Below are 19822 nucleotides of genomic sequence, written 5' to 3' on the forward strand. Positions count from 1 at the left end.
CCCAACGCAACAACGGGACATGTATCACTTACTGCAACAGGAGAAGAAAGAGTAACTGCTAAGTTACAGAAAGGGGCTGAAATTGAAAAAAACACTGATTTAGGTTTGAGACAGAAAAATTCCAACGCACAATTGCAAAGTGAGTTTAGTGCCCTAAAGTAAGTTAAAAATCCCACATGATCACGAAGACCAGAGTGGAGTCAGCAAAATAAGAACACACCAGGTTTTTCCTAAGGATAGAACAACATTACCCAGGAACTTGTTAGAAATACAGACTCTCCAGCCCCACACCAGACTTTAAGTCAGAAACCCTCCAGGCAATTCTGATGTTTGCTAAAGTTTGAGAACTAATACTAAGGGTAACCAGTGCCAGGGACAGTAGTATATGGGAGGTGATACAGTGTTGCTGTCAGTTGTCCTTATTGCCTTTGGAACACTACCCAGCAATGCCAGCCAGCCTGGCACCTGGTGACCTTCAGCAAAAATGATGTCTATCTCGGCTCCCAGATTTTGCACACTTCCTCAACTGGCTCATCCCACATGGCAAACCTGCCTTCTCAGTGGATTTGGATACTCAGAAGCCCCCTTCTATGGAGGATGGAGCCCTGGATGTGTATAAGATTGATGAAGCTGAGGCAGGTAGAAGCAAGTCCTTGAAGGAATCAGCTGAAGAGTTCCCTAAAGGCAAGGCATGAAGGGAACATACTACCTCGGTTATACCAGCATATCAAACGCTTCTGGGGTAAAGATCTATATAGTTCAAGCTTCAAAAAGATATTTTTCTGGTCAAGTAAGTTAGGCAACTATGAAAAGTTAAAGAAAAAATGAGGTGCACAGACATTTTTCATATCAGTATAAATACAAGGCACAATGTTTTGTGCAAAAAATTATAAAATACTACAAAGTACATTTAATGTGCATAAACATTAATGGAAAATCAGATAATTAAAACATTTTAATATTGATTACTTCCAGAGAGGCGGAATGGATTAGTGAAATGGAGAAGGTAGTTTAGATTTTACCTGATAACTTTATTTAACTGCCTTTTAAAACAAACATTATTACTATTTTAATGAAATTTTACAAAGAAACCAAGAAGGTTCACTAATGATATTGGACACAAGTTCTTTTTGTGGTTAACTTAAATGGTTCACAAACATTTTTAGCTGACCCTGTTTATTAATCTCAATTGACTCATCAAGTTGAATATTCTACCTTGTGAAGAATGGTTTGCTGTGGTTGGTATCTTGCTGCAAGGAGTCATGGTCCATGACATTAATTCAGGAACAGACTAAACTATTTGACAAGGGAGTCTGCCAAAGCTTCTGCTGTGCCTCTGGTATCAATACTAATAGCTGTTTTCTCCAATGCATTAATTTTCACTAATTAGTCAGCTATAACTGAGGTTTTTCCATGGTACATAAAAATGCACTTTGATAGAATTCTTATAAAATGGCTTCTCCAAGGGCAGAAGGTGTTAGAATGAACCATGTGGTTACTGGATTGAGTTGGCAATATTCGCATGAACTCATGTTTACTTTAATATAGGTACAGATAGATAAATAGGTTTATATAAGTGAGTTAGTATGCATACTTACATTTTCTAGCTCTTTCAGCTAAGAGGGCCTAGAAACAATAGCCCCCTAGTAGCAAGCAGGGTGCTCAGCACCCAGATCTTGACTTCTCATGCCATTCTCCAATAAAATGAACCAGGGCTCACGGGAGAAATGGCTGTTTCTAGGACTGAGAGGGGAATACATAAGATGAACCTGGAGCATCCTGTAGTGTCACAAAGGATGGGGGAATATCAAAAAGACAAGAAGCCACTCTGAAAGAACTCACAGTAGTCAAAGCTGGAACAATTTGAGCAACAAAATAAATATACAGTATTTATAAAAGTAAATATTTTCAAGTCCGCACCGTTATAAATACATGATTTAATAAATAAAAGGAAGAGAAGAGGTAAATCTCCCATACAGAAGAATTTCAAATAATTTTTGTAGGAAGCTATGCACTCAAGAAGGTGGAGCTTAATGCCCAACTGTTTGAGTGTGGGCTACCCTTAGCCACTTGTTTCCAAAGAGTAGGTAAGGATGGGGGGAAGATGCACCTTTACAGTAGAGACACCTGGTAAACACTGCCTGGGCCAGTGATGGAGGTTAACGTCATCATTGAGAAGTCATGTTGACAGCTTGTACCCTTGATATGATGTGATAAGAAGAGCATGTTGCCTCTGTGTTCCTCCTCCCCCAAATCCATAATCCCAGTAAAACCATGAGAAAAACATCAGACGAACTCAAACTGAGGTACATTCTACAAAATACCAGATGAGTACTCCTAAATACTGTCCAGGTCATCAAAAACAAGGAAAGTCAGTGAGACTCAGAGCCAAGAGGAGGCGAAGGAGACAGGACAACTAAATGGACCTTGGTGTCCTGAATGGCAGAGGGAACAGCAACTACACAGACCTTGAGAAAGGAACAAGCACAGCATGTTTGAGGAAGGGTGTGGGTCCACCGGGGACAAGCAGGGGAGGGGTCAAGATGGAGTCAGGGACAGGGAAGTGTTCTGGACCTTGGCTGTACATTGGAATCATCTGGAGAGTATTTATTTATTTTGAAGTATAGTTGACTTACAATGTTGTGTAAATTTCTGCTGTACAGCAAAGTGATTCAGTTTTTTATATATATATATGTACATTTTAAAAAAATATTCTTTTCCATTATGGTTTATCATAGGATATTGAATATAGTTCTCTCTGCTGTACAGTAGGACCTTGTTGTTTATCCTCGGGAGTATTTAAATATACAGTGTCCAGAACCAACCCACAAGTGATTGCCTTAACTAGTCTGGACTGAAAATGAATTAATTACAGTTACACACATTCACATGATTTAATCTATATATGTTATAAAGATAAAAGCAAATCACAGAAGAATATAAACTATAGTTCTTTTACATTAATATCAAAACCAGGAAAAACAAGGTGATATACTGGTTTTAGGGATTCATAGATGTTAAAACGAAAAAAAAAAAAGCAAAGGAATTATGAACACAAAATTTAGCATAGTGTTTACCTCTTTGGGAGGGGCACTAAGGGGTTTTGAAAGGAAAGTGTAAAGATCCTTTTTACGCTAGGTAGTAGGGACACAAATATACATTTACTAACTATTCTTTAGATTACATATGTATATTATGTACAGTTTTTCATATCATGGCATAGTTTACAATTTAAAAACATGGAAAGTTCAGTGATCAAGGTGTGGATTATCCTACTGTGCTCTCCACTGTCGTGAACCATACTTTAAAAGGAACAAGGCTAAACCAATCCAGGGTAAGGTACATTGCATGGTGAGGCCTCTGGAATTACAAACAATAGAACAATGAGCATTTAGCTTAAGGATTAAGTTAAGGGCAATGTGAGAGGGCTCTTGAAGTATAGGAAGGGCTGTTATGTGATAGAAGAAAGAGATTGAGTTCTTGTTTTCTGGAACTGCAGTAAATTTAGATCAATAAGTTTCTGCTACAGAGAAGCAGACTTGGACTTAACATAATCAGAGATCCCTATAAATGGGATGAACAATTTCAAGATTTGATTTGCTTTTTCCTCACTGACATTGTTTAAATAGAGGCTAGGTGGACCTGGGGCAGAAACACTGAAAGGAAGATTCATGCTTCAGAATTAACCTGGATGATTTTAGAAGTTAGACAATTTTACTTATGTCCTAGGTATGGTACATAAATACATTAGTAAAATATCATCAGTCTCACTCACGATTGCACACAATGGGCTGCAGTCAGAATCCAAATAGAGCTGATGATGGTACCTCCACACTGGTGATTGCCTAGAAACCTCAAACCCACCTGCCATGGCCAGCAGTGGGGGCAGGCTTCTTCCCCTCCTGCAATTCTCCTGGAAAGCCACTGGGGACTAAATGGAGGGATGCCACAGACACCTACAGCAAAGGAGATCAAACTAATGACCCATCCAACTGAAATAATTAAGAACACACTCCTCCCCCAATGGCTTGCCATAGCCAACAGTAGTAATTCCCAAATACCAGATGAGTTTCATGAAGATATAGATTCCTAAGACCCATCTCTGTAGAATCTGACTTTAAAAGCTTGCCTAGGTGACTCTGCTAAGCAATCAGGTTTTTAGGTACTGGCCTAAAAATTTATATTTATTCATTAATTTAACAAATATTTATTTAGTGTTTGGTGTTGCCAGGCACTGTTCTAGACATTGGTGACATATCAATGAACAGCATACTGTAGACAAAAATCCTGGCCCTCATGGAACTTACATTCTAGTAGGAAAATTCTGTTTATTAGCAAAGGATACAAGGTTCTTTATTATACATCCTTGTTTAATCTCTCTTTCTCATTGTATAAAACCATTTACCAATCCCCAAACATACCAAATTGGCTCAGACATCCAAATGCTGTTCTCTTGTCTGGAATACTGCTGTGACTCAGATCAAGTACTATCTTCTCCATGAAGTCTTCTCTGACTCCCCCATAAGAGGCAGACAATTTCCCCTCTTTATAGCTCCCTGTGCAACTTTCTATTGATATTAAAACCCATCAACTAGAACATATGAAATACATGCATACAGAGCAATGAAAGTTCATAATATTTAACCAGACACTTAAGATTATAATGAAGTTAAGAGTTGCAAGTGTGTTAAAAAAATACAAACAAAAAAGTTTTGTTTTCACCCTTTGCCCCCAAATGCAAAATCATATTAAACACAGAATTTAGGAAGATATTTTAAGTTTGCATAGGAATAAATGAGGACAAGGAATGCTCTCTGTACCTCTTTTTTCCTGTCATAAAGCTTATTTCTTCTTCCCTCTATCTATAAGTCTATACTCAAACCCAAACAGGGTTCTGGAAATTTCACGGGCTTAAATATAAAACTCATTCTTGCTCACTGTGAAGCTATATCAATGCAAGATGAGGCTTCTGTAAAGAGACATCTAGTTAAAGAAGAAAGGAAATTAAACAGATAAGAATCACATGGTCATCAACTCACCATATGGAATATCTTTTGTAGAAGATACAGCATTGGTTTTTGAAGATGATGTTGATCCAATTTTGTTTAAAGAATCTGCAGAGGAAAAAAATATTAATTGAAAATATTTAGAGTAGCCTATAGTAGCTGACCCTACTTGCTTACATGGTCAATCATAGAACCGCTCTTAAGTTGATCTAACTACTACTATCTTTCAAATGTTATGCCAGATCCCATACATGTGATTTGGTCGTATATCTCTTAATATCCCTGTTGTACCCTTTTAAGCATTTCTTCCTTCCTTGGCTCCATTAAATTACTCTCCTGGTTTTTTAAAAATATATCTATGGTCATCTTTTCCCAATCTCAGTCTTTATTTCAGGATCCTATTCTTCATTCTGAAAGATATTCCACGAAAGGACTGTTCATAGCCCTATTTTTATTCATTTACATATATATGACTTCCAAATGTCCATCTTCGATCTAAATCTCCTTCCTGAATTCTGGATCTAGGACTGCTAGATCTAGGACTAATTCTAGGGCTGCTGGATACCTCCATCTGAATCTCCCACAAGCTCATAAAAATCCACATATCTCAAATGGAATCAATTGATTTTAACAGTCAAGATGCTCTTGTTATGTTTCTCTGTATCATTTAATGACTCCACAATCCATGCAGCCACTCAAGCTAGAATCCTGGAAATCATGCTGGAATTTTTCTTCTTCATATATCTCCTTCCCCACAACATAACTAATCAAGCAATGCCAGAATAAATTCTTACCATGATTTCCTCACTACTCTCCTTGTGAGTGAGCTCACCCCTGACCTCTAATGCCATCTTCTACATTACCACTAAGGTTTGAATTCTGGCTCCACCTTGTGTCAGCTATGCACCTTGGGGAAAGTTATTGAACTCCTAAGCCTCTGTTCTCTCATCTGTGAAAAGGGGAACAGTATACAAACCTCTTAGGTTTGTACTGAGGAATAAATGTAATAATACATGTGAAATGCTTAGTCCATACCTGGTACAGGGTGAGTAATCAATAAATGTTAACTAGATATGCTGTCACTGTGGTACTTAACATTTAATATCCTGTGTCCCTCATGATCTAACTCTTGCCTTTTTTATCATTCCCTCCAAAACTCCAACAAAATTGAGGTATTTGTAGCTTTCTGTACAACATCCATGCTCTTTCACATTAGGGTCTTTGCATATGATATCCCTTTTGTCTGAGTAAAGGCTACTTTATTTTCTAGAATGACTAAAATCATACTAATCCTTCAAAGCCCTCAAATATCCCCAAACAGAGCCAATCTCATTTCTGAGTTACACTCTCAAATCTGAATTATCTACTTTTCATATAAGGTGCTTGGAATCTTTTTTGATCATCTAGTGGACACAGTTTCTTGGCATCATCTGAAGTACTTCTTAAAGCACAGGTTCCAGGGCCCCATTCCACATCTACAGAATCAAAATCTTTGGGGGTGGGCCCAGGAATCTGCACTTTAATTTTGCTACCTAGGTGATTCAAGCACCCTAAATTTAGATAAACATGGTTAAATTATCTTCCTTATAACCATTTTCGTAAGCAAAATATCACAATCATACAAGTGCTTATACTCACCTGAGGGTAAAACGCTGAATCTAGCCTTGAAGCGTTGGAAATTCTTTTCACCATCACTTTTAAAATGAGTCACCATCATATTACCAGGACTGAATACCCGAGTGGTGTTCAAGATTTCACAAAGCTTGGCTGTAAAAGTTTTAGGGAACTTTGCTTTATAGTTACAAAAAATTAAAAATCAGAAAACAGAGGTAAAACATCATCCAATTAATTTTCTTCTGAAAGGTTTTGTTTTCTCCAACTTTGCTTTGTACCCTTCCATTTCATGTGGGAATCAAACACTAGTTTCAAGATAACAATGTACTATAATTTTATCTCGCAGGAAAAACTCTATAGATAGGGCAAGATTATCTGACTTTTAGTATGCATAGAAACCTCAGTTGACTGTTAATTTATAGACAATGAGAAGAGGTGAATTAAAGAAAATCCCAGGGGCTTCCCTGGCACAGTGGTTGAGAGTCCGCCTGCCGATGCAGGGGATGCGGGTTCGTGTCCCGGTCCGGGAACAATATGCCGCGGAGCGGCTAGGCCCATGAGCCATGGCCGCTGAGCCTGCACGTCCGGAGCCTGTGCTCCGCAACGGGAGAGGCCGCAGCAGTGAGAGACCCGCGTATCGCAAAAAAAAATAAATAAAAGAAAAAAAAAAAAAAAGAAAATCCCAAACTTGGTATTCCTCCTTCCAAACTGAGCATGGCTACACTTTATGTGATAGGTAACACATCTGAAATCTGCTTCACCTAAACCCCACTCTATATGGGTCCCGATCTGCTGCATCCGGGAATTGGGCTCCCTTCACCTGCCCTGACTATCCAAATAAACATTCCAAAGTTATCTATATTCCTGGTCTCCAACCCACACTACACCTAGCTGAGGGACACATAGTAGGTGTTAAGGATGTGGTAACATGGCCAGAACGGATAATTTTTCATACGCAGTAAATTGGTAGGTCAAAGCTGAAAGTATATTTGAAGAATTTAGTTCAAAATTTAACTTTTAGGGCTCACGTAGAAATTATAGCTTTGAATAATCTTTTTTGGTTACTTTTCTTGGACATAAAAATGAATATATCAGCAATTGAAGGGATTAATACAGAAAAAAATGTTTAAAATTTTACCTTAAATCTCTGCCAAAAATTTACTCAGTGTTAACATTTTCTTTTTTCCCTGGGACCTCCTTTTCACCTTCCAAATATTCTGAAACATTCTTCAAATTTTGCATGTTTCTATTAAAAAACTTTACTGGTAAATCAGTTGAAGTGATAGATTTTAAAGCTAAAGTTTTATGGCATCATGAGTTTCCAGTATAAGAAATTCGTATCCCCACTCTACCTCATGGTATCCAAGGAAGCCAGCCAATGCTCCAACTACTCTGGTTTGTCTCATACTTTTCAGATTAAATTTAAAGGACAGAATGTTACCACCCAACCCATGTTCCTCTTCAGGATCACCATAAATCACAACAGCATGAGTACCATTTTGGTTAAATTCAATACTAAGGTCTTCACATGTCAGCTGTACAAATTATAAACATAACCAGAGAAGTGGTCAAAGAGAAGATACAAACTTTTAAAGTTTCCCTCTATACGTTAAAGGGCTCTCAGTCATACCCTCATATCCCGTTGGTAGAAGGGTAAACAACCGCAGCCTCTTTGGAGGGCAATTACTACCAGATTTAAAGACACAAACCCTTTGACCCAGTGAGTCCACTTCTGGGAATTACATACATCCACATCGTCCAAAAACAGTGACACAGGAACATACCAGCATTGCTGGCATGGGCAAAGACTGGCAACTCACTAGAAGTCTGTTAATAGGGAACTGGTGTAAGAAGTTAAGGGACATCACACAATATAATTTAATGCAGTTGTTGTAAAGAAGCCCTCTGGGCTTATCTAGAAAGATCCCTGAGATATTTTTAAGTAGAGAAAGCACTGCCAAGCAATAGGAATATATACATGTTTGTAAATGCTCAGAATCTCTCTCTATGGATATTCCAGAAACTTATCAGTGTTTGATTTCAGGAAGTAGGATGGGAGTTAGATAAGTAGGAGACTTACTTTTTGTTTTAGTCTCTTTTAAACTGCTAAAACATTTTAAACTACATACAAAGATCCCCTTTAAGAGTTAAAAAAAAAAGCAAATAGAAGATCTTAATCATATGACAATTTAACAGTCCTGATGAAGCAAGTTCTGCTAAACACACACAGCTAATTTCTTGATGAAGTAAAGGCCTCCTTAGTTGCTTGCCTTTATAGTGTGTTTCTCTGGAGCATGAATCAACCAGTGACACCCTACATTCCTGGGATACAGGTGAGGATAGCCGGCAGAGTGAATCATCCCTTCCACCACCAGCACAGCCCCACTCCCACATCCTGAACCTATGGAAGTGTTGCGGAAATCCTAGGTGAATAGCCAAAGGCATTCCCTCTTCCTCACCCTCATATCACAGAAAAACAGCAGGGAATTGCATGCCTGATTTAATACCTACCTGCTTCTGAGTTCTTCCATATAGCAGTAAAGGTAAGCTCAAAGCTGCTGCCACTGTTGTCTGTATCAGAAACAAAGGTAACTGTGGCCTCATTGGTCTCTGTCAGCAATGGTGAGGGCAATATATTTCCACAGACCTTTCCTTAAAAGCAAAAGAAATTGAAACAAGATTACTGAAAAATGATGGAAACAAACTTAGACACGTGCTTTTCTGATACTACCTTCCATGAACTCTCTGTTCTAAATACACCAAAGTATACAGTAGTCTCTTTAATTCATTCTACACTCTGCTTCAATAATTTATACTCCATTTACTTCCTCATACCCAATCTCACATGTCCAAATTCTACTCATCCTTCAGGGTATAACTCAAAGTCCAGCTCTCCATAGACATTCCCTGACAACCAATGGAAACGAGAGCTTTTCTGAACCCCACAGCACATATCCTACTCTACGTCATTTCCTACTTTGTGGTACACCTTTATTTACTTCACCAAACTGCAAGCTCAGTAGGGCAGAGACTGCTTTTACTCTGTATACATCCAGTACTTGGTATGATATCTGGTTTAATGATTGGTTTAAAGAATGATTACTGGGTAAAAAGGCCTGAAGCATGAAATCATTTAGTCAATAAATATTATAACCCTTAGCACAATACCTTGACTATAGCATTCTGTCAAATATTTCTGAAGAAATATTTATCCTAATCGTTGCCCATATGGAGACCTAGAGACTGAGGTCTATGCCAGCTCCAGAGACCTTCTATCACGCTTAACACATAATATTTCAATTAAAGTAAATATATCAGTTATGCTTACATAGCTTATAAGAGATATTCAATAAAAGAAACGAAATGACATGAAATTACCTATTGTCATGAGAAAAAAGAACATTATAAAACAATGTAGAGTTCAGTGTGTACAGTTAATATGTATAGATAAATATACATCAAAATGTTAGCAACATTTACCTCTAGGTGGTAAGGTTATGAATGGTTTACATTTTCTTCCATATGCTTTCTGTCTGTACCAGATTTGGCAAACATGCACCCGCTTTTGTGGTAAGAAGGAAAAAACTGACATGGCCTTGAAAGGAAGTTTCTGACAATTGTGAGATCAATTTCATTCAATACTGCTATTAAACTTGAGAAAGGAATCGATAAACCCCAGGAAATATGCTGGTCTTTGCTTCTACTCTTACCACACACACTCTTGGCCCCTTCAAAAGGGCACAGTTTGCAAGATGAAATAATTTCCCTGTGTACAGAAATCTAATTTCAGACCCTTTAGCCCCTCTTTGGTTGTTTGGATACTCTAAAATGACAAATGAAAATAAATGTAGCATACTCACTAATAAGCACTCCACGGCTTGATTGTAAAGATACATAGTCATGGTCACATTCAACTTGATTTTCTATGTCTAAGCTTGTAAATTTTATTAGGATAACTTTATTTTCTGGTACCATTATTTTCCAGATACATAAGCTGCAGAGGAGAAAGTGAAGAAAGTATAATAAATGGCAGAGTCAAGTGTGACAAATAAGATCTAATATCTGAGGTTTAGCTCATAACTCAATACTAAAATTTTACAGGATATTAGAAGGTAAAAGGCAAAGGAAATTCTTTATGTGAGAATAATTTATGTGAGATTCTTTATGTGAGAAAATTCTTTATGTGAGAATAATTTATGTGAGATTCTTTATGTGAGAAAATTCTTTATGTGAGAATAATTTGTTTATGCTCAAATTGCCATCATTTCTCCAAGAGTATTAATCAGAGAACGGTCAGAAATCACCCTTTAAATTTCATTTAGTTATAAAATGCAAGAATTTTGATCTACGAATTTAAGAAACCTAAGATTCATCTCTCTAACTTATTAGTCTAATTGAAAATTCATAATATTCAGCCAGAAGTTGAATTATGGATTATGAACTATGGATTGACCATGCAGCATATTTTAACCCAAAGCAGCCACATCCTCCTAGGTCAGCCTAAGTCATAATCCCTGTAGCTGCGATGTTATCCAACTTCCGGTAAGGTAAGCTGTGACCTTTTACAAATATCTTTAGAAACATGTTTAAACATTTTGAAAGTAGTTTACATAATTTAACACACAATCATTTACCTTTATTTTTCTACATGAATTCATACTATTTACTCAAGAAAAGAAATCCCAATCGGCCAGACATTCTCAGGGTCTTCTATGGCTCACATGTATGTGAGTTCAAAGCAATTGTTTTTTTTAATTGACAAGTGACCCTCTGTCATGATTTTAATTGTTCATTTATTTACTGTTTAATTGTTTTGAAGTATAGTTGATTTACAATGTTTCAGGTGTACAGCAAAGTAATTCAGTTATACATACATACATATATATATATATTTTTTCAGATTCTTTTCCATTAAAGGTCATTCCAAGATATTGAATATAGTTCCCCGTGCTATACAGTAGGTCCTTGTTGTTTATCTATTTTACATATAGTAGTGTGTATCTGCTAATCACAAATTCCTAATTTATCCCTCCTCACCCCTCTCCCTCCTTTGGTAACCATAGTTCATTTTCTATGTTTGTGAGTGAGTGAGTGCAAAGCAATCTTATCTGGAACCTAACACGTCAGAACGAGCTTCCTTCTAAAGCTCCATAGTCTTTATCAACAACCTTAGACCTGCTAACTGTCCCATTGCCCTCCAAGTAATAACTTCTCAGGACTGTAGGAGTTATCTAACCCTTTTATGCCCAGTTTCCAAAACCAAACACTGTAATTCTCACCAAACATCTTCTCCTTAACCAGAAACTCCTTGCTTTACTCTTTTTCTATTCAAGCTCATCATCCTGAACTAGATGTAAACATAGACTGCCTAAAATATTATTAAAACTACTTTTTAATCACTTTGATTTAAAAAGCAATAAGCTGCCTAAAATACGACGATGCCCACTTTTCTAAGCACTTTAGTTGGAAAAGCACTCCATATCCATCTTCCTTCTTGGGATTCATTACCCCCCTCTGAGGTAGGCAGGAGAGAAATTACTCCCCCTTCTTTAAATAGAAAAACTGGCATTGATATTGAAAGAGTCATCACATCTCACATATAATGGGAAATACAGTTTAGGCTTTATGACTTCAAAGGCCACTGCTTTCTCCTGTTTTCATCATATTATTTTCTAATTCAAAATCTCTAACTCAAAGATGGAAAATAGATTTCAAGTCACATGCCAACCTTGATTTATTGTTAGTGATTGCTGCATTAAAAGGATTCTGAGGTCTAGTCAAGCTGAATGAGAGAGGGGTACCAGAATTAATCATTAATTTATTCATTCAAATATCTAGTGAGCAGTTATTATATGACAGGCACTGTTCTAGGCTCTAAAAGATGTAATATCTTCCTTGGAAGGAGACCATCTGAATGCCATGAATCTGCCATTTCTGAGAGTCTAGTTACCACCTACCAGAATAAAGACAGGCTTGGAGAGACTATAACTCCCTGCTTCACTTTCACATTATCTCTTTCCCCCTTACCATTGGCTAATTAACTCCATTTGGAATTTAAAAGACCCTTCTTCCATCATTCAAGTTTGCTTAGCATGCTGGAGTCACTAAGTAGGTAAATTGGCTCCATGCCTTATTACATTTCTAAGACATGTCTTTTCACATTTGAACATTCTAAAATCAGAAGGATCTTACAATGGAGTCTTAAAGTTCGGTTAGAAGGATCTCACAATGTTAGTCTTACAATCAATGTATTGAAAGAGTGTTTCAAGAGAGGATTTGTAATAGTTTTGGCCAGTCACCTGGGGGTTGACTGCATACTACTTAATTTTTCTGCTTGAGGTGTTTTAGACTACACTAGTGGTGAAAATTTTAGACTACAGACTTGCATGAATATTAGCTTATGATTTGAATTCTCAGGAAGATTTGTACCCCTCCCTACATCCATTGCCAAGGTTGAGGCATGTAACTTTCCACATGAGTGGGCTTATGCCTTGTGTAGCCTTACACTGAAGGTATAGGTGTCCCACTTTTATATGGAGACCTCCTAATCTTGGGTATTTTGTTTTCTTTATTGGTGGTACATAAAATAACAATGAACAACCAGTCTGTTTTCGATGTATTGAAATATGGTACAAATTCATGCTGATATTGAGTTGTAATGTAGCTGAAAGTCTTATTCTCTTTAGTTGACTTCTTACTTTAGTCCCTACAAGCTATTTAATATCTTAACTATTTAATCTTAACTTCATTCTCTAAACATGAAGCAGTTCAAAGCTTACAATTACTAAAACATCATCTAGTGCAAATTCCTTCAAATTTCCCATAGATTACCTTGACATTTTCTGTTCCTTTCCCAGGAAAGGAATTATCTTCCTTCTTTCCAAAGCTAAATCTTTATTTGTTATGTTCTCATGAAACTTCCTTCACATACATATGTATTTCTCTTGACTAATCACTCTTACTCTCTCTCCTGCCCATAAGAACAGTTAGCCCTACCCTTCAAAAAGCAAAATCCCCATTTCTCTTAATCCTAGTGCCCTATTACCCAAAGCCACTGTCCCACCTTCCTCCTTCCCTTCACTGCTCAACTGTCTTCCTCATCTCAAACAATAGCAGCTCCTTCCTTCCTGTAGGTCACAAACCTTCAACACAATCTTAAGTCTTTTCTCTCTTGAAACCCAAATTTTCAAGTTGTTAGCAAATCCTGTGGCTCTACCACTTCTCACCACCTCGACTGTTACAAACCTGGTCAAAGCTGTCTTCATCCTTACCGGGATTGCTGCAGGAGCTGGTCTTTCAGCTCTTGCTCTTGCCTGTTCTATGGTCTATTTTCAACACAACAGCCAAAGAGATCCTTTAAAATGTGTCAGATCATGTTCCTCCTCTGCTCAACATCCTCCAGTGGCTCCATATCTTACAGTAAAATCCAAAGTCCTTCTCATGCTCTATAAGCTTGGCCACTCATAATCATGACCACTTTCGCCCTCTCTCACTTAGCTCTAGCTAAGTGTTGTTTTTTTTTTTTTTTCTGCCAGGAATATCCCTTCCCAAGATGATCGTTTGATGGCCTCACTCATTTCATTCAAGTCTTTGTTCAAATATCATTTTCAAAGTACAGTCCTCCTGAACATCTTCCCCAATTATTGCATAACCCAGCACTCTCTACCCCTCCTTCTTGCTTTATTTTTCTGTACAGCACTTAACATCTTCTACTGTATGTAATATTATCTGTATTATCCCCACTTTCCACCCCACAACTTGCCCCACAAAGGAAAACATTTTTGTCTGTTTCATCCTCTGCTGTATAACTAGCACCTAAAATAGTGCCTGACACATCTTAGGGCCTCAATTAATTTTTACTATTTGGTGAAGAGATACCAAGTCTTCAACAGTCTCTTAACGCATTGTGAATATAGCTTCTAACCTTACAATTCTACCGAATCAGTTCCTAACTTTTGAATTACCATATCCAATGGCATTTTATCTGAACTCATTTTGACTTTTGCAATGTTTGATACTACTAAGAACACCCTCTGTCTTGAAAGTCCTTCTTGCAAAGATCTCTTCAATACTTCATCTAAATTGAATCACAAGTTCTCTGTCTTTGAGGGTAAATTGTCTGTCATCTGTGTATCTCTTATCCAATAGATAAATGCTTTCTAGAATCTCACGCATAGCCATCCATCCTCTGCTCAAATATCCACTTATAAAGGAAATTCATTATCTCCTGCGCAGGCCATTAAATCTCAGAAATCTCTCAAATTAGAAACTCCTTTACATTGTACTGAAATCTACCTTCTTCTAACATTTACCCTCTGCTCTTGTTCTCAGCTCAGCAGTTAATCAGAAGTCCAATTCTGCTTCTATGATAGCCTTTCAGATAAATCAAGACAGTTCCTTCCTCCTGTCAAGTCTTCTTTGGAGTGAATATATTCCTAGTTCCCTCCACCACATCTCCCAAGGCACTGTTTTGAATTTCTTTTGATCTTGGTCATTGTCCTTCAGGTAATTTCCAGCCTATCAATGTTCCTCTCTAATGATTGTATCTAGAGACCTCCTGCCCACACCCCAGCCCAGGACTCTAACAGAATAGGACTCTGGATGCTATTCGTCTAAAAGTTTAAGCAAAGATGGCAAAGGCTTTATTGGTATTATATTATTACTAGGTTGACTCACAGAACGTCAACTTAGACTCTTAATAAGCCTTTTAAATATGGGCTGCAATTAAGCCACATCATTTCTGTCCTATACTTGTAATGGATATTTACATTAATTTTGTAAATTATAATCTCACCACCATTTTGACTTCCCATTGCCCATGGCATAAAGTCTAAGCTTCTTCACATGGAATTCAAGGTCCTCCACAATTAAGGCCTTTTTATCTTCATCGTCCACTGCTACCCCAGTTCCTACTTACATTAACATTGTTCTCCAGCTGCACTGGGACACACTGTCCAAACAGTCCTGATATTCTTCACCTCCTGACATTTCTTATACACAATTCCCTCTGCCTGGCATGATCTGTAGAAATCTCTTATATGTTAGAGCTACAAAAGACGTCATGAGCAATAAAATCATAACTATACTTCACTGTCTAGTTTCAATACCATCCCCTTAACTGAAGCATCTCTACCCCTCCCAACCACAGTACACACACCTCACAAATCTCTGCAATAGGAATTATTCTCTCCATTGTCAATAGTATCAACACACCTTGGTAGTGTCGATTATAAAGCTTATTTCACCTTGTTTTATAGTATAGTTATTTTTGTCCAGCTCTCTCCTCCTACCAGATTATAAACTCATAGAACTCTCATCTACCTTTGAACACCTTTCAATGCTCAATGCGATTTTAAAAATGAATGTAGAACACTTAAGAAAGTGAGATATTTGCAAAATTAATTTTTAAAGCTTAAAGATATTCTTAGGCATATAGAGGACAAGGTAGGTAAAAAAAATTTTAAGATACTGAAGCTTATAGATCATGAACTATTTTCCCTCTTCTAGGCAACACTGAACAAAGTATTACAATTATCACAGAAATAAGTGGGACAGAATTAACCACTAGATTCCCAAAACAATCTCACTACCAGCTGCTGTTAATGTTAGATATTTGAATACATCAATTCAGGTTAAGTTCCAGTGTTTGTTTGTTTATTTATTTATTTTTTTCCTTTGGCTGTGCCCCGTAGCTTGTGGGATCTTAGTTCCTAAACCAGGGATCGAACCTGGGGCCCCTGCAGTGGAAGCCTGGAGTCCTAACCACTGGACTGCCAGGAAATTCCCCTCGTAAGCTCCAGTCTTAATGTTGATGATTCATACTAACAGGTATCAGAAATACCAATTAGCAAATATTTGTCATCCAATACCAGATAAAATATTTAGGGTTTTATGTTAATCAAATAAAAGTAATTGAGATACCAGATAAAATTGCCAAAACATGGCCCCTTAAAATGGCATGATTTGGGGGAAAAACCCAGGGATCATTTCTACCAGGGTTACGTACCGATTATGAGAATAGTTGCTCTCTTTCGAATGGGGATAACGAATCTTCCCATTTTCTCCAAATAATACTGTTCCCTGAGGTTTACAATCTTCCAAAACATAGGAAAAAAAGCTGATTATTTTGCTCAGCCATGGACATTTCAAGACATATTGTACAGACTCAGCTTGAAGCTATATAATTTATATTATATAATTCGTATTTATGGAAATGCATTTGTTTGCAGGTGCCATGACCTATACTTTGTATTTGCAGACTTTGTTAGGAAAATTTCTAAATCATAATTTTAAAAATATATAATAATTTTATTAATTAACCATCTGATATTCTTTACAACATACTTTTTACTGAGGTATAATTGACATAACATTATATTAGTTTCAGGTTTATGACATGATTTGTTATTTACACGTACTGTGAAACAGTGAGTATAGTTAACATCCATCACCATACATAGGTACAAAAATTTTTTTCCTTGTGATGAGGACTTTTAAGATCTACTCTCTTAACAACTTTCAACTATGTAACACAGTATCATTAACTATAGTCATCATACTGTACATTTTTATCTCCAGGACTTATTTTATAACTGGAAGTTATAACTTTTGACTCCCTTCACCCATTTTGCCCACTCACCACCTCTGGCAACCACCAATGTGTTCTCTGTATCTATCAGCTTTTTTTTTTTTTTTTTAAGTCCACATATAGGTGAGATCACACAGTGTTTGCCTTTCTTTATTTCATTCAGGATAATGCCCTCAAGTTCCTATCCACGTTGTCACAAATGGCAAGATTTCATTCTTTTATATGGCTGAAGAGTATTCATAATATTCTTTACCTGAGTTCTTCAGATTTAACAATTATCCAATTTTCTCAAATCATGAGTCATAGTGAAGCTGTCAAGTTATAGTGTATGAAACTAATATGGTGTTTTCCCATCTCTAACTTCCTGGGTTATAATAAAATACCTTTGTATAATGATATTAAAGTAAAAGTACACAAATTTTAGCAATGACATGGCAAGTCTCCAGCATTCATTCAGAAATTTCAGACTCCTGTGTCACATTTTAATTGTTGGAAGCTAGAACAGGCAACTAGGCAATGAGAAGCTTAGAAAGATGATATTAAGGAGTTGTTATTTAAATAAATTACTTGTCACATTCTGATATTCATTTGACTGTGGAATTGATGGTTATTGCCTGATTTCATTGCCACTTTAAAATATTGTTACCATTAAACTTTGTTCAGCGCTTGTTAACCTTACGCCGGCCTCTCGCTGTTGTGGCCTCTCCCGTTGCGGAGCACAGGCTCCGGATGTGCAGGCCCAGCGCCCATGGCTCACCGGCCCTGCCGCTCTGCGGCACGCGGGATCCTCCCAGACCGGGGCATGAACCCATGCCCCCCGCATCGGCAGGCGGACTCTCAACCACTGTGCCACCAGGGAAGCCCTCCATTATATTTTTTTTGTACTCCAACACTCCCTACTTACCAAAGTTGGCTTTGTGTTTTAGATATAGCCGTGCAATATCAAAACTCACACATCCAAGTCTGTTGTATTTAGGATGGATAATAATTTCTGAGACAGGAATTTTCTGTTCCTCCTTATCCTTCTGAAAGAGGTTATACTCCCCAGCAGTCACAGTCAGATGCTTAATTTGCTTCCTAAAACCAAACAAAAATCTTTCAATAAGTCTAGCTGTCTCCCCCAGGAAAGACACTCTTGGTTTCATGTAATTAAATGAAAGTGATTAATGTACCTTTAAGCATTTCTAAGTCTTAAAAGAAGATGTATCTTTATTAGTGATTATTATCAATTGTTATAATTCCCTGTAAATTATAGGTAGCTATAAAAAGTCATGGTTTTCAATCACAGAGTGTTTACATTCTGTGAACCCTTTCCCCTAGCGTCAATTGTCTTTCTGCATAAAATATTTGTGTCTTCTTTTGTACATAAACCAGTCTATATATGCTCTACCATTTTAAGCAAGATAGGTTGTTCCTAGAACTGTCCTTCTTTTCCTTTTACTAATACCCTCTTTTAATCTAGTCAAGTATCTGTTATTTCCACAGTATTTTCCCCTCCTAATTACTGAAACTCAGATTATTAGAACATTAGTGCATCTGTTCAACATTTGATGTTAATACTTTATTAAAATAAGTAACCATCACCCCTACCCCACCACTAAATCCACAGATCATAGATGATGTCTGGGATCTTTGGGGTGTCTGATTAGTAGGGTAGGAAGCACAAGAAATCTTGGGATATACACAAGTTGCTGGGAATCAGGAAGGTCAGTGGGTAGGTGGGCCAGAGGGAAAAATTAAGAAAGGGACTAAGACTGAACCTTGTATGGTATTTAGGGTGTCGAATCTCCCAATCCTATTGCCATGGATCAAGGTTTGATAAGTAATGGAAATCCACAACTTACTCATCGAGGCTAGCCAGGCAGTGTGCTGCTGTAACCACCAGATCATCTTGAATTGAGCTTCCTCCACAGAAGTGGTGCCTACCTAATTTCTGGGAGACCTGCCCAAGAAAAACGTTATGAACACAACTAATATACATCTCCACACAGATGTCATCTCCTTCAGAAACATTTGAAATCAACTCTTCTAATACGATGTCACATTAAGACACTGATATAAATTGGTTAGGAAGAGATTTCCTATGAAATAAACTCTTTGACAGTGAGGTCAAGCGGGGTCTGGAGAAAAATTACATGTTAACCTGGAGTTGTAGTATTTGAAACAAAGGAAATAATTCACTGTTTCCTCATTAAGAAATCAATGTCTTTCTCATACCCACCTGCCACGGGTGTCCACCAACTGTTGAATTTCCCCATCTACTAACTCTAGAGAAGAACCCCGATTCCAAGATAGTTTCCATACTTTTCAAATCAACTGCACGAATTCCGCACTTCAGTCCTGTGTGGGAGAGCATATGTGTGATCACACACACACACACACAGCACCTTATGTTAGCGTTCACTTTATCCTGATTTCCACGTTCGGATTTTCCTGGCCTGGCTCAGATGTTCTGGTGTCACTCAGCTGCAGGCTATCCCCTTTCTTTTCTCAAGATACCCCTGACACTACACAACTCATTGACTAGAACTTGCCTCGCGACTCCCTCTGCCCTTTACAGCCTGAGCTACCTTAATAAAAAAGACCTGGGCACTGCATGAGGGCCTCTCCCTCT

At 37.5% G+C, this 19822-nt stretch overlaps 1 protein-coding gene across 1 annotated transcript in view; it reads right to left on the reverse strand.

Annotated features, from left to right (window-relative positions):
- OVCH1 (ovochymase 1) overlaps positions 1-19822 on the reverse strand; it is a 47527-nt gene that overhangs the window by 27295 nt on the left and 410 nt on the right. The window contains exons 2-12 of the mRNA XM_024733165.1: positions 19430-19548; positions 19053-19150; positions 18113-18285; positions 16627-16714; positions 10481-10614; positions 9132-9272; positions 8891-9021; positions 8065-8155; positions 6645-6773; positions 5040-5114; positions 3776-3956 (exon numbers count right to left, since the gene is read on the reverse strand). Of these exons, the coding sequence (XP_024588933.1) occupies positions 3776-3956; positions 5040-5114; positions 6645-6773; positions 8065-8155; positions 8891-9021; positions 9132-9272; positions 10481-10614; positions 16627-16714; positions 18113-18285; positions 19053-19150; positions 19430-19548 (1360 nt within the window). The remainder of the gene's footprint in view (positions 1-3775; positions 3957-5039; positions 5115-6644; positions 6774-8064; positions 8156-8890; positions 9022-9131; positions 9273-10480; positions 10615-16626; positions 16715-18112; positions 18286-19052; positions 19151-19429; positions 19549-19822) is intronic.

This window comes from Neophocaena asiaeorientalis, unplaced genomic scaffold (genome assembly GCF_003031525.2).
Source record: "Neophocaena asiaeorientalis asiaeorientalis breed wild unplaced genomic scaffold, Neophocaena_asiaeorientalis_V1.1 scaffold150, whole genome shotgun sequence".
Classification (NCBI taxonomy): domain Eukaryota; kingdom Metazoa; phylum Chordata; class Mammalia; order Artiodactyla; family Phocoenidae; genus Neophocaena; species Neophocaena asiaeorientalis.